We start from the raw sequence: 15522 nt of genomic DNA on the forward strand, positions 1-15522 counted from the left end.
GGGTAGCAGGAAACACAAAGGGAAAGGAGATAGGAACTGTAGAGCAAGTATAAAATTCAGGGCCAACTGGGCCCTGAAAACTTACTGGATCTCCTGGGAAGCCCTTCTCTCCATACTGCCCAGGGGCACCTCTGGAACCTGGGCTGCCCTGAAAAAAATGAAATAAATTTCTGAGTTAGCTTTTAAGAGGTTTGTATAATGGTGTTAAATGTGAAGTTTTGTGTGTAGGGGGGTTAATCAGATAAAATGCTCTTTGTCCTTCATCACAGTCAGATTCCCTTAGACTTCTCAAGCAGTACTAAGTCCAGTTTTAAGCCTATGGTCAGTATTATTTGTAGTGAGGCTCAGAAACTGGTAAACTTCTCATGGTCTAACATAGCACTGTCCAATAGGAGTTTCTGCAGTGATGGAAATGTTCTACATCTGCATTCATCGATATGGTAGCCATTAGCTGTATGTGGCTATTAAGCACTTAAAATGTAATCAATGCCACTAAAAAGCATAATTTCTTAATTAATTAAAATTTAACTTTAAATAATCACATGTGGTTAGTGGCTATGATATTGGACATCCTAGCCAGTCTAACAACTTCTAACATCTGTAATTAAATTGCCCACTGGAAACTTCCATAAGGATGTTCTATTGGGGAACCAGCCCCAATATTTCAATGTAGGTTCTTTTCTATTTTCCCTAAGTATTGGCTGGTCTGATAAAGAAGGGAAAAGAGTACAAAAGAGAGAAATTTTAAAGCTGGGTGTCCGGGGGAGACATCACATGTCGGCAGGTTCCATGATGCCCCCTGAGCCGCAAAACCAGCAAGTTTTTATTAGGGGTTTCAAAAGGGGAGGGGTGTACGAATAGGGAGTGGGTCACAGAGACCACATGCTTCAAAGGCAATAAAATATCACAAGGGCAGAGAGGCAGAGTGAAATCACAAGGCCAGGGTGAAACTAGAATTACTGATGAAGATCCATGTCCTGCTGGGCACACATTGTCATTGATAAACATCTTAACAGAAAACGGGGTTTGCAAGCAGACAACCGGTCTGACTAGAATTCGCCAGGCTGGAATTTCCTAATCCTAGCAAGCCTGGGGACGCTACAGGAGACCAGGGCATATTTCATCCCTTATCTACAACTGCATATGAGAGACACTCCCAGAGCGGCCATTTTAGAGACCTCCCCCTGGGAATGCATTCGTTTTCCCAGGGTTATTCCTTGCTGAGAAAATAATTCAGCGATATTTCTCCTATTCGCTTTCTGAAAGAAGAGAAACATGACTCTCTTCTGTCCGGCCCCGCAGGCAGTCAGACTTTATGGTTATTTCCCTTGTTCCCTGAAAATCGCTGTTATCCTGTTCATTTCAAGGTGCTCACACATGCTTCACAAACAATCTGTGCAGATAATGTAGTCATCACAGGGTCCTGAGACAACATACATCCTCAGCTTACAAAGATGATGGGATTAAGAGATTAAAGTAAAGATAGTCATAAGAAATTATAAGAGTATTGATTGGGGAAGTGATAAATGTCCATGAAATCTTCACAATTTGTGTTCTTCTGCCATGGCTCCAGCCAGCCCCTCCATTCGGCTTCCCTGACTTCCCGTAACATGTTCCACTGTCATCTCAAACCTAATTATTTCCAATTAAACTTGCCCAAGCCAGGATCCTTGCAGGCACATTGACTGACTCTCTATTTCCTATTCCTCTACTCGCCTATATCTGGAGATTTCAGGTCCCAGAACCAGGACTAGTGTGAGATGAGAGAGGCACCTAGGATGCAGAACTGAGGTAGGTATTTACTCCACATAATTCTGCCCCTTTTGCACCTTAGGTGTCCTGTTAACCTCGCTTCAGTCTGAGCCCTGCTACAACTTTAGCATATTTTGTGTCTATTCTCACTATCATTGCTTTACTTGAAGGCTTCATCACTTCTCACCTGATTTCTACAGATCTGCCTCTCATCTTTGCCTTGCATCTATGTCATCTCCAAAATATCGTCCACATTACTGCAAGTAATATTTCTAAAATGTAAATCTGATTGTGATTCTTCTGCTTAAAATCTTTCAAAGGCTCCCCATTGCCTTATGGTTAAAAACCAAGCTCTTCCACATCACTCGCTAGTGCCCTCCCAATCTCTTGATCTCTTCCCACCACGTCTTGAACCTCACCTCCCAGTGCCTGTATTCTAATGCTCCCTCCAGGAAGAAAAACTTGGCAGTGCCCTGAACCCTCATGTTTTTGCTTATGCTACTCCCTCTGTCTGGAATGCCCTTCCTCCACATCTTCACCTTGCTGAATTCCTGTTCTCTTCAGCTCAGAGGTCATTTCCTCCAAGAAGATTTTCTGGACAACCCCTGCCCCTAGGCTGAGTTACATGTTATTCTCTGGACTCCCACGTAGATATCTAAAACATGACCTCAATCACATTTTATGTAAATCTATTGATATATCTGTCTCCCCAACTATACTGTGGGATCTTTGAAGACAAGGGCTGTGTGGTTCACCTCTGATTCTTATTAAATAAGAATATATGCCTGGCCAATGACAGGTGCCTGGCACATGACAAGCCTGACAAATGACAGGTGCTCAAAAATATTTCATAAATAAATGGATCAGAACATAAAAGTAGAGCTGCTTGAAATCAAGTAGGCACACATTAATGAGTGTTGAAATAAATGTAAAGTTAAAAAATGTTTCACAGTCATTTGCCACCATAGCCACCAAAATAATTTTGTCTCTTTCTCTTGCTTTTTTTTTCTGACATAATAAAGACAACACAGAAATTACTGACATTGACGGAAATGTTGTGGTAAAAAACAGATGAACATAAGAAACCACTGACAGGTAAAAGCATTCATTTTCATACATGAGAAAGATGCCCATAGAAAACCTCGTGTGTGCTAAATTTTTCTAGGTGGAAATTCTTGAAAATTACATAGTTACCCCCTTGCTCCAATCAGGTATGCAGCACATATTCAGTATTAATAGGCCTTCATTATGTGGTTAAGTCAGTTGTAAATTTTATCCCCTATAACCACTGACACACAGCAGTTAAAACTGTCTCTGTCATCAAATTATCCTTCTTCGATGTATTGAAAAGAAACGTGTTACCTGAGATCCTGGATCACCTTTTTCTCCTTTTATTCCAGGAAATCCATGAGAGCCCTAAAAGAATACAAGAAAAACAAAATTCCCACTTAAAAAAATTTTAGCAACCTCATGACAGTTTTATGGTACTTAAAGAAATATGGCTTACCTCTTCCCCGTCAAGTCCATCAAACCCATCGTCTCCATGTCCTCCCTGAGAGACGATAATAGACAGCCGTCAGGTAAAAGCAGGTCTCTGCCACATGCTTATTGGGAAACTAATCCCATTTAGATATCAAATTAAACTAAGAAAAAATTCCAGTACCTTAGGTCCAGAAAATCCTTTGGGTCCCTGCAAAAGATGAAATATCTCTCACTGACATATCAAAGACAGAGTGTGAATTCAAAGACTGCCTCTCTAAAGTGAGTGAGCATGTATTTCTTTAGTTGCTATGAGCTATACATCTACAAAGAGGTTAGAGATGGAATTTATTAATGCTAAAGACTCCTTGACATTATTAAAAAGCAGAATTAATCTGCAGACAGGAAAATTCATTGATATAACTGGATAAAGGAAAAGAGAGAGGAGTGATGGAAGAGAGAAAACAGGGGAGGAAAGGAATGGGAAGAGAGAGGGAGAGAATGTTATAGAGAATTTGAAATAACATTTACAGAAGAGCCTTACCTTCTCACCCTGCTCCCCTGGACATCCTGCAATCCCTTTATCTCCTTGGGGTCCTGCATCTCCTCGTACTCCCTAAGAAAAGGAGCGCAGACAGGTACCCAAAGTGATGTTTTTGCCAAAAGCTGACAGTGGTTTATTTTCATAGAGTTAAGACAAAGCACATGGGCACTATGAGCTTCAGAAAAAGTGAATTCTCTTCAATCTCACTCATTTACATCTGTTTTTCCCCTCTATGTTCAAACATGTTTCCTGTTAATCTTCAGGGCTTTTTACGGACCCAAGATCACAAAAAGGTGCAAGAAGAGCTCAGCCACTTCCCTACCTGATCAAACAGCACAGTGGCTGCACTTTGTAGCCATATTCCAAGACTCCAGTAATTTCATCTAGGGCCCTAATGCTATACTGGGAGAGTCAGCATTGCTGACAGGAGACTCACAAGTCAGTGCTAGGGTACTGCTACTGAGTAGAAACAGTTGCTGGAAAGTGACACTACTAGGAGAATGAGAAAGCAAAGGTGAGAAAAGCCAGTCCTCACAGGAGGAATCACCAGGTTGAAGACCCCAAAGTCAGACTATCCATGCAGGGATGAGCACCGAAGGTCAATGATTTCTGTGTCTCCCAACAACCCTGCTTCTCCAAGGAAATATTTAAATACAGATAAATGCTAAAGTAAAATGGATCTTAAGAAAGGAACAGTTTTGTGCGTTTTGAGGGCAGGAACCCCAACTGTGTCTTTCACCATCATGTCCCTTGTGACTGGCTCATGTCTAGGTGCATAACAGGTGCTCCCATTTTGCTGCATGAATAATTAATTAGTAATGAGCTTAGTTCTTGCCTTGCCAGTAAAAGAGGGAGGGAGAAAGGATTTGCCTTCATCCTGCTTTGCTTTCTTTATTCTGAGGATCATTCCCTGCAAAAGGAGGAGGCCTTGCCCATGGCCACAGGCTGAGAGGTACCTTAGCCCTATGGCTTCCCATTGCCTGGACTTTCTGCCAGAGGTGGGTTCGGCCAGGCAGGTGGATGACACTATTCCCCACACTGAAAGCACTCTCATGCTAGTTTGGTAGTCTCCAAGAACCCTCGCCTCCGAGGGTACAGAGTAGGTGATTTACAGCACCCCCTTAGTGGTCATTTTGTAAACTAGGTCAGCCATTAGATTGTAGAGGAATTTATAATTGCTTGCAGATGAGAAAACAGAGGGTCAAGAAGTTAGGTATCTCGTTCAAGGACCCACATCTAGGCCAACTCTTGGCAGTCTGACTCCAGAGTCTTTGCTTTCAATCCTTATAACTTGCTGCCCAGATGAGGAACTGGCCTTGATCTAAGGTGATAGAAATCCAGTCTGGATGTTTTCTGAACTTTTTCCATCCCAAACAGAGCCATCTAAGTGGTTTCAGTTTCTTCAAATTCTTTCTCATAATTTGATTGATGAGAAAGTGAGAGTTCTGGTTTTAAACATGGAGATTTGCAAACCTCTGTGTAGCGTTTGACCATGAAGCCATGCCTTCCATCTTGAGGGATGCCTTGCCGTCTTCCCTTTCCATGGAAGGGAGTATACTCCAGCCTTGGCCCAAAGCCATGTACTAAGCACTGGGTTTTAGGTCTAAAGAGAGCTCCCTGGCAGATAACCTGCTGTGCCCTGCTTGGGGGTAGAGAGGAGGGTGCCCAGGTCTCTCCCACTGATAAAAACATGCCAGGCTACATGTGTAAGCCTGTTCCCTCCTTACCCCAAACTTAAACTTAGTAATTGCCTCATAATTCAGACAAGGAAAAATGAAAAGAAAGGCAACCCTTCTTCCCACAAAAAAGCACAAAATCAACATATAAACAAAATAAACATAAACATATAAAATAAAGATATAAACAAAACTCCATCTACCCCTTTTGTATGAAAATAAGCTTTTGTGAAAAAGAAAGTAAGAGAGAGAGAGTGTGTGTGTGTGTGTGTGTGTGTGTGTGTGTGTGTGTGTGTACAGTGTGTGTATAGTGGCAGGGGGGAGAGGGGAGTCATAAAACTTACGGGGTCTCCGTCCTCTCCCCTGTGTCCTTTGCTGCCTTTCAGACCTTGAGAACCCTGGGAAGAAAGAGAGAACAATAAATTGTAGTCACCACCCCCCATCATCAAGTCAAACTTGTGAAATCATTAGGCATTCTAAGCAAGTCCCTTCCTCCAACTTGGTTGCAGTTTTTGCAGATGTGGCTGTGAGTTTGGGGAGAATCTGACAACATCTGGAGCTGGCTTTTGTCCTTAGCTTTGAAGCCCCTCTGCAGAAGGCGACACTCTTAATTCTTGCGGGAGGCTGACCTTTGGAACCCACCAGCAGATGAGGCCCACAGAGCCACACCTGTGCCTGAGTGATTTGCAGGGAGGACAGTCGTGCCAGCCACAACCCTTTTAGCAGACAAACCTATAACATTTCCAAAGGGATTATTTTATTTTGCTCTGCTATTTTGAGAGCTCAAGGAAGAATAGGCACTTCCAACAAGACTGCATATATTTTAATTGCAGTCATCTCTCCCTTAGCCACGTGTGGTTTAACTGTGTCATGGCTTACCTGTGGCAAACATTTCATTTGAGTTTGTTTTCCCCACCCTCTAACACAGGCCCAGCTGGCTGATCAGTATACTGGGGGGGTTGCGCTTCTGGAACATAATTCTAATATTGACCTGAGCAAAGTAATGGAAAAAACTGTGCTAAACAAAACATCACAGTGCAGTAGAAAGTTCAATATAAATTATCCTTCCATAAGGATAGACAGTGCAGAACTCATGAGCAAGCATTGTTGATCTCTTTTTTTAATGAAAACTTCATTTTATTGTGATACCTAAAATCCACTTGAAACGTACATAAAAGTATATAAAATATGAGTGTATAGTTTAATTATTATAAAGTAACTTTATAGAATAATCTTATAATTTTTATATATAAGGTATATGTAGCCACCACGCAGGTCAAGAAATAGAGCATTATTGGTCCCAAGCACAGCGCCTGTCCTGAGTCACAATTCACCCCTGGCCCCTCTCCACAAGGGCACTCCTGACTTCTGATAATAGTTTCTTGCCTTTTAAGAATACTTCACCAGCTAAGTATTCCTCCCTAGATACAATAACTTTTAATAAACAGAATTTTACCACATATATTCCTCTGTGTTTTGCTTTTCTTTTGGTCATTACCTTGTTAGTAAAAGTTATTCATGTTGTTGTGTGTAGCTGTAGTTCATTAATTTTCATTGGCATATTTTATTGAAAATATCATGACATATTTATTCATCCTATTGTTGTATAATATTTTATAATTTGTGTTTTAAAGGGCTATGAATCTGCAATGCTATGATCGTTTTGTGGTTCAATCTCATTCCGTTGCTGATGAAGCACAACTCTTATTTATTTTTTATTTATTTACTTATTTATTTATTTTTAAGGCAATAGGGTCTCATTATGTTGCCCTGGCCAGTCTTGAACAATCAAGTGATCTTCCCACCTCAGCCTCCCAAGTAGCTGGGATTACCGGTGCAAGCTAGTACACCCAGTTTCATCTCCACTATTTTTCACTTCTTACCACCTTTCAAACTTTCTAAAGCAGGTACAAAAGTATAAATTGCAAAACCAAGAAGCAACATTGCCAAGGGTATATAAGAGAAAAGGGAGTTATTCTTGCTAACAGTATCAAAAGTGAGCTCTCCTGACCTGGATTTTATACCAAAAAAGTCATATGAAATGTCCAAAGGAATTCCATTAGCATGGAGTGAAGGTTGTAAATTCAATCACTCAGTCTCAGTCCTACCTGTACCAAATTAAAGCACATTAGATAAAATAGTATCACAGGTGAGTGGCACCTTCATGGCTTGTGGTCCTCGGGTCCCATGAGGTCCTGGAATTCCTGGACATTTGCAGAATGTATAGCAGCAAGTCCTCTCTGCAATGTTTCCCTGGGGAAAAAAAAAGTAAAGCTGAGTGAATAACAATTGTCAGAAACTTTATTTCATAAGAATTGTACTCATACAAATCATAATCCACCACCTGCAAGCTCATCTTCTCCCTTTGGACGAGGGGCTGCAGAGAATAAGAGGTGCTTTCTGAATTTAACACTGCAGAGAGGGTGCCAGGCACTGCACTGGCAATATCGCCTCTCCAAAGGAAATGACCTCTGTTTATAGACAGGGCATCCAGTATGTGGATGGCCATGACCCAACTTCACCTAAGACTTGTTGGTTTCTGGTTGACAGTCTTCTGTTTCCTGGAATTTCTGCAACACAGTTGGGGGTTTTTAAATTCAGTTATGAGTTGGTTGGTTTTTTAGTTCCTTATGCATTCATTTAGTGAATGACAAAGAATGAAAGAACACACAAAAACAAAATACTATGCTGTGGCCTTCCACACTTTTTTATATACTAAGGACCATGCCTTAATTTAGTAGGGGTAAACAAAGGCAGTCTTTGAAAGTTCTCATCAAGATTCCAATTTAGTTCCCATGGCATTTTGAACAACTGGGGGTTTTGTTCAACAACTCACCAGGTACTGTGAGAGTTTTTTGCCCAGCTCTCTCATTCCAATAGTCAGATGAGTCCGGTAATTGAATCCTTTTCCAAATTCAAAGCTAGAAAACTCATGATGAGCAGTTGTGTTAAGGGACACTACCAGCAGAGCATCAAGTCCTATGTGGTGAGAACCACAATATAAATAAAACAAAGGGGTTGTACATGAAAAAGAAGAAGGCATAATAATTCTGCTCAGTGAACATGATTTAAAGAATTGAAAAGGGGAAAAAACAAACATAAGAGGAAGGAGTACTCCTGACATGTGAAGAAACTAACGGTGAATTTGCCCGCATTTTATGAATATGCACCAGCTCTGGTCCCTGACTTTTGCATGAAATCCCCTGATAAAAGTATTCAAGAGAAACAATTTACAAATCTATAGAAAAACACTAATAGAAAACTGTGTTCCACATGTTACCACCAATGTTGGCGCAATTCTTGGACACTGAAAAGTGATTTTTAAGAAAGGGCATTATTCATCTTCAGAGAGTTTTCTGAATTTTCTAAATGTAAATTAATGATAATTCTCAAGTTAATTTCCAATTCCAAACACCCCTGGGAGGCCAGACCCTGAGAACATGAGGAAAACCCAGGGCAATTGTCTCAGTTGAACTCCTGACCACATCCAGTTCATTCATTAATTCATCTATTTACTCATTAATTCATTTACTAGTTCATTTACTTTATTCATCTTTTCACTAAGCAAATTTTAAAATTATTAATAGGAGCCTATTATGCATTAATCATTGTATAATACAGAGATACAGATGAGTAAGTCAGGCTTACTTCTTTCCTTCCCCAGAGTTATTGGTCTAATGGAACAGAGGGTCAAGAATTGGATAGCTGCTCTGAGAAACATCAGGGTTCTATGAAAGCCTAGAGGAGAAGCTCCTAACCCATTCTTGGAGAGTCATGGAAGATTTCTCAGAAAAATTGATGTCGAAGCTGATTCTAAAGGATAAATGTAAGTTGGCCAATGGAAGGAACCAGAGAAGGAAGACGGAGAGAGTACCTGGGGAGGAAAGGAAATAGAGGAAACTCTAGGCAAGGACAGAGAAATGAGGCTGTAAAGTACATTGGAGGCCAGGCACAGTGGCTCACACCTGTAATTCCAGCACTTTGGGAAGCCGAGGTGGGTGGATCACCTGAGGTCAGGTATTTGAGACCAGCGAACTGGTCAACAACATGGTGAAACCCCATCTCTACTAAAAATACAAAAAAAAAAAAAAATAGCCAGGCATGATGATGGGCACCTGTAATCCCAGTTACTCAGGAGGCTGAGGAGGGAGAATTGCTCGAACCCAGGAGGCAGAGGTTGCAGCGAGCCGAGATTGTGTCACTGCACTCCAGCCTGGGCAACAAGAACAAAAATCCATCTAAAAAAATTATATATATGTATATCCTTGGAGGAAGAATGATGAAAATAGTTTCATATGCCTGGAATGCTGAATATAAGAAATAATTTGGCTGGGCACGGTGGCTCACTCCTGTAATCCCAGCACTTTGGGACGCTGAGGTGGGCAGATCACAAGATCAGTAAATCGAGACCATCCTGGCTAACACGGTGAAACATCATCTCTACTAAAAATACAAACAAATAGCTGAGCGTGGTGGTAGGCACCTGTAGTGCCAGCTACTCAGGAGGCTGAGGCAGGAGAATGGCATGAACCCGGGAGGCAGAGGTTGCAGTGAGTCGAGATTGGGCCACTGCACTCCAGCCTGGGTGACAAAGCGAGACTCCATCTCAAAAATAAATAAATAAATAAATAAATAAATAAATAAGTTAAGGCTGAAATTGGAAGCAGAGGCCAGGTTCTGCAACGCTCCCAGGCCATGTCAAGGAATTTGATCTATATCCCAAGAACAATGAGAAGGTATTGAAGGGATCTGTGCAGAGAAAGAGACACGCCAAGCAATAAAACAGATCGTATTGTGGCCTTTAGTGAGGTTTCCTGTGGAAGCTGAACCCTAGAAGCCAGTCTGGGCTACACCAAGGAATTCTTAAACAATGCATCTCATTTGACAATTAGTGGAGTCTTCCATCGCTGCATCCTACTCTCAACTTCTGCATTGAGCTTCCGGCTCAGTCTGAAGCTATGACATGGACAGAAAATATATAGTGAGAAGCGCTTTTCCAAATCCATGTTGCTATCTTTCATATGGAAAATAAGAAACAGTAGGAGCTGTCTCGGGTCAGGTTCTCTAGAACTGGAATCTGAGAGAGGATTTTGTATGTATGTGGTATCTGTATTGAGAGAGAGACCAGGAAAGGGAAGGAGATGTTGTAACTAGGAATACATCTCAATAAAGTCTTAGCCTTTGCCTGATTCATGAGGGACTCTGGAGTGCAAATTGTACTAGAGTTGATCCATTTGAGCAAGAGTGCCAGGTTTTTGTATCCCTATATCATAGTTGCCCCCCACCACCACCAACGTGAGGCATGGTAACTCCACACCCATTCCAAGCACGCCCAGGTATATGGTTCAGGTCAATCAAGGGCATATGTCTATATAGAAGGTCATAAGTCTAAGTACTTGGCCATAGCATTTGCAGCATTTTGGGGAGGAGTGCGAGGGCTGGTCAAGAGGGGATTAGACGAGGTATCAACAGCCTCTGCTACAAGTAGCCAGGCAAATCTCAACATCTACAGCATCTGAGTAAAGGTAGAGACTTGTTAAGCATATTCCATGCTTCACTGTTTAAATTTTCAACTTGGCCGGGTGCGGTGGCTCATGCCTGTAATCCCAGCACTTTGGGAGGCCAAGTTGGGCAGATCACAAGGTCAGGAGATCAAGACCACCCTGGCTAACACAGTGAAACCCCATCTCTACTAAAAATACAAAAAATTAGCCAGGCGCCTGTAGTCCTAGCTACTCGGGAGGTTGAGGCAGGAGAATGGCATGAACCCGGGAGGTGGAGCTTGCAGTGAGCTGAGATCGCGCCACTGCACTCCAACCTGGGCAACAGACCAAGACTCCATCTCAAAAAAAAAAAAAAAAAAAATTCTACTCAATACCTGCTTCTTTGAGCCTGTCTGATTGATTTTCAAGCATTATGTTGCTTTCACCCTGGAGACCGTCTGAAAAAATAAGCAGCACCTAGAGAAATAAGAAAATGGTGTGGTGTAAAAGCTAAATATATAATTGGGGAATGAAGAAAAAATGGAAGAATGTGGAGATGGGAAATAGAATGTAATATGGATACCTGGCCCCGGGATGCAGATTTATTCTTAAATGTGTCCCAAAGAGACTGCAAGAACTGTGCGTTCAGATGAGTTGGCCCACTGACGTTGACTTGCAGCAAGCTGTCAAACACCGCTTTCTGATAGATCTGGAACTTGGCAGGGAATTCTTGGTCATTGTTCACCTTAAATGCCAAACTCACCTGCACCTCTGTGCCAGCCCCACAGCTCACCCCCCTGATAGAGCTGATATCTTCTAAGATGCCTGGGAGGTAGGATTCCAGCTGGGGGTGGCCCTGGAACAAAGGCTGCCCCTGCACATGAGTGGAGATGTCGAACCCAACCACTATGTCCATAAAGCAATCTGGAAACCAAGGGAAAAGAGTCAAGATTAATGAGTAGACAGGAGCAAGGAAGGAGAGATAGGGCAGAAGAAAGGAGCACTGTCATGCCCCAGAGCTAGAGGGTCTCTAGTCTCCAAAAAGTGTTCAAGAAGGAAGATATTGGCTGCTTTATCATATGCATATATGTGTGTATGTATATCACATATATATATATATGATACCAACATATATCACAGGGGTTTTCTCTGTCCCCTTTAAAATATCAAAACTTCCGATAGCTATTTGAAGTTCAAACCATAGTTTAGTCTCATCCTCAGTGACTCTGTTGTGTGTGTGTGTGCCACGCATGTGGGGATGCATTTTAATGGTGACATATTTTAATTCATATAATCAGAATACATTAAAGTTTTGAGCTGTCTTTTCAGATTATTTGAGTTTTAGAGATCACAAACACAGATGGCTGCAAATGCAGGTAGATAAGATAGATGATTCAAGTGGGCAGAGTGTGAGGAAAATAAACTCGAGAACAATGACCCATTTCTGGGTCTGTTCGCTGTTCAGTTCCAGCTGAGAGTAGCTCTGTGGGAAATGGGGCCTAGTGTTGTCAGATATTCTGATTTTTCAAAGAGGAGCCTGATGTCTACATTTTTAATGTAGAACCTTCAGTGTGAATGCTGTCAACTAATTTAGCAACTCATCAACACTGGATGCGACAAACAAATGGCAACTGCAAGCTGCCAGTTGGTTACTCTGATCCTGCCCAGTTGCTCATTTTACAGATGAGGAAACAGTGATGTGTGGAGGTTGTTGCCGCTGAACCAGAGTTAGAACTCTGGCTTTCTGATTCCAGGCCCAGGGCTTTTTCCACCACTGTAATCTGCCTCCACTTGAGCACCACAAATGGGACATATAAGATATGGAGAGTTTGGAAAGACTAACACATTTTGTTAAATAAGTGACTTCAATCGTAACACCTCTAGAAACGTAAGAACGCTAAAGAATTTCTGCATGTTGTGCAAATTCCACAAACCGTTATCATTCGCTACTGCTTCCTTACATGCTGTCCTCCCAACTCCTAGCCTCAAATTTAGAGAAGCTGAGTCCCCTGTGGCCAATCTCAGCTGGAGCTGAACGGTGGCATTCCTGTGAGATGCATCATTGTTTTCCAGTTCACTGTCCTCATACTCTACTCACTTGACTCATCTCCATTACCCACCTGGTCTTTGCAGCCATGTGCCTTTGTGACCTCTGGCTTAAATAACCTCCAAGGACAATTCAGATCGTTTGTAGCCTATGATTATATGAATGTAATCATTAAAAGAAGAAAAATACACTGTATGCACACACACACACACACACACACACACACCACGAGTCCCTTACAAGATGGTTTAACAAAGGTACAATAGTAAAACTTCCAATCAGCAAATGTTTATTTTACTTACTTCCTGCTGATGCAGGGCATGTACTAGGAGGACAGAAATAGGAGACAGAGATCTAGGTGCTAAAAGGAGAATAAACACTGGATTGCTTTGAGGGAACAGGGCTGACCAGAGGACACAGCCCAGGGGTCCCCTCTAGCCTCTGCACCCTTTCCTTGTCTTTGAGGGAGGCTGAGTTATCTAAACTTCCTGGAAGCAGCGAAGTCTCGTATCATTGCACCATAAGTGAGATATTCTCACTAAATATATGTTCTAAATATATGCTCTGCTAGAGCTAGCCCATTAGACACTCTTGGGAAATGGAGAAATGAGGTTTCCATGGAAGAAAACCAAACAAGGAACACTTACTGGTTTTCCCGCAGCTCTGGCAAATTTCACGGATGATCCTTTTTCTCACATCCACATTCTTTAACTTATCAAAGTCTTGAAAAGTGATTATTTTTTCAGAATTGCCTGTTATTGGCAGAAGCTGTTCCTTAGAAACATCTCCTATGCCCAAAACCAGGATACAAATTCCAAGGTCCTTCAGGGTTTTTACTGCATCTGCCACATTATAGTGAGGATCTCCAGATGTGATAACAACCAAAGTTTGGGGGACACCAGCATTTCTTCTCCCACCAGCATATAGATTAAACATGTTGCTCACTTTTTTAAGGGCAAAGTCAATTCTCAGAAACCCACTGCTCTTGGAGACATTCTGAATTTGATTCTTCCACTGGGTTTTAGTCAGAGAGTTTTTCAAATCAATAATACTCTGGTAGTTACTTCCAAATTGAGCCATACCAATTTTCATTCTTTGAGACTGAATGTCAAAATTATCAATTAAGTCTGACAAGAAAGTTGTCATGGTAACAAAATCTGAATTAGATACCCTGTCAGAGCCATCGCAAAGGAAAATCACATCAGCTTCCTGAAGACTACAGACTGCAATAGAAAAAAGAATAAATTATTTTCCTCATGAATCGTTCTAAATTTTTCCTTTCCTCATATACTTAAATTGCTTTACTAAATACTTCAATTGCTTTACATTAGCAAATTGAGATAAGTTAACAAGAGGAAGAATCACTGATTGATCCTCAAAAGAAGAAAAAATAGCAAGAGGAGGAAAGATTAGAGAGTTTTTTCAAAGTTTAATTATTTATACAATCCATTTGAAAAGACACTGAAAGCTAATCAGAGAAAGAAAGTAAGAAGTTTGAATAAATTTCATGTACTCATTAAAAGGTTATTACAAAGGCTAGACATCCCTTCAAAACACCAAGATTGGGACATTTACCCCATCAGGATAATAGTACTTACTTACTGTACTATTATTAGTACTCCTATTACTATTCATGTTATCACTTTACATCCATATTGAAGAGTAGCATTTTAAAAATGCTTTTGGCACATAATAACAACATTAATATTCATAACCACCTTGCGACTAATTATTCTAATTTTATAAATATAGAAATAGAATTTAGAGGTTAAGTGATTCATATAAGAGCACACAGTTACTATGGAGTGGAGCTGGTATCTGGACCTCTAGGTCCTTTTTACCCTTAAATTTAGCACTTTTTTCTACTGCAATGCTTTTTAAAAATACCATGACTCAAATGTTAGAATTTCTCAGAAGCAGTGTGAATGGCTAGTAAATAGAGCATACAGTCAGCTCCCTGAAGTCCAATCTGAAATGTCCCAAAATCGAAGGGACATTTCTATACTCACTTCCAGTCAAACTCAATGGCTGTGGTAGGAGCAGCACTACGGTGATTACTAAAGGTAATTGAGACAGTAGGTTACTCACGGTCACACAATTCCTTGTAAGTGTGGTGTGGCAGACACAAAGACGGTGGCTACCTGGATAGACCTGCAAGGAAGAACTTACTTCCCAGCTATGGGAGTATGGGCAGGCAGTAGACAGCTTCCAGCAGTCAGCACTTTCAGGGTCTGTCTCACTATAGAGAGATGCCTTGCCAAAAGTCATGCCCTTCTTAGGGCCACCACGTCCAGGTACAAAGTGGGAAGGGAGTTCTCCCTTAGTCCCAGCCATTTTAGGCTGATGCTGGACAGTTCTCATGGGCAATATTTGCTTCAGAGCTCTCTGCTAGGTTTGGAGCTTTGTTTAGCCTATGTCACTATTTTGAGTTATTTGGTCCATCTTGCTTTCCCTGTTTATTTTACAGGTGTGGATTCCTCATAAACATCTTGCATCCCAAACTCCATTTCAGCACTACCTCAAAAATGTAGCCATGGGAAA

The 15522-nt window shown here is 41.4% G+C and overlaps 1 protein-coding gene across 2 annotated transcripts in view; it reads right to left on the reverse strand.

The window, feature by feature from the left end:
• The window catches only part of LOC108522239 (collagen alpha-5(VI) chain), a 107662-nt gene that overhangs the window by 72326 nt on the left and 19814 nt on the right, over positions 1 to 15522 (reverse strand). For both annotated transcript variants that reach the window (XM_017862307.1, XM_017862308.1), the window contains exons 7-17: positions 13629 to 14204; positions 11518 to 11858; positions 11330 to 11411; positions 8288 to 8430; positions 7612 to 7704; positions 5796 to 5849; positions 3776 to 3847; positions 3416 to 3442; positions 3260 to 3304; positions 3115 to 3168; positions 86 to 148 (exon numbers count right to left, since the gene is read on the reverse strand). In XM_017862307.1, the coding sequence (XP_017717796.1) occupies positions 86 to 148; positions 3115 to 3168; positions 3260 to 3304; positions 3416 to 3442; positions 3776 to 3847; positions 5796 to 5849; positions 7612 to 7704; positions 8288 to 8430; positions 11330 to 11411; positions 11518 to 11858; positions 13629 to 14204 (1550 nt within the window). The remainder of the gene's footprint in view (positions 1 to 85; positions 149 to 3114; positions 3169 to 3259; positions 3305 to 3415; positions 3443 to 3775; positions 3848 to 5795; positions 5850 to 7611; positions 7705 to 8287; positions 8431 to 11329; positions 11412 to 11517; positions 11859 to 13628; positions 14205 to 15522) is intronic.

The sequence above is a fragment of the Rhinopithecus bieti genome, unplaced genomic scaffold, assembly GCF_001698545.2.
Source record: "Rhinopithecus bieti isolate Rb0 unplaced genomic scaffold, ASM169854v2 scaffold_62793, whole genome shotgun sequence".
NCBI lineage: Eukaryota > Metazoa > Chordata > Mammalia > Primates > Cercopithecidae > Rhinopithecus > Rhinopithecus bieti.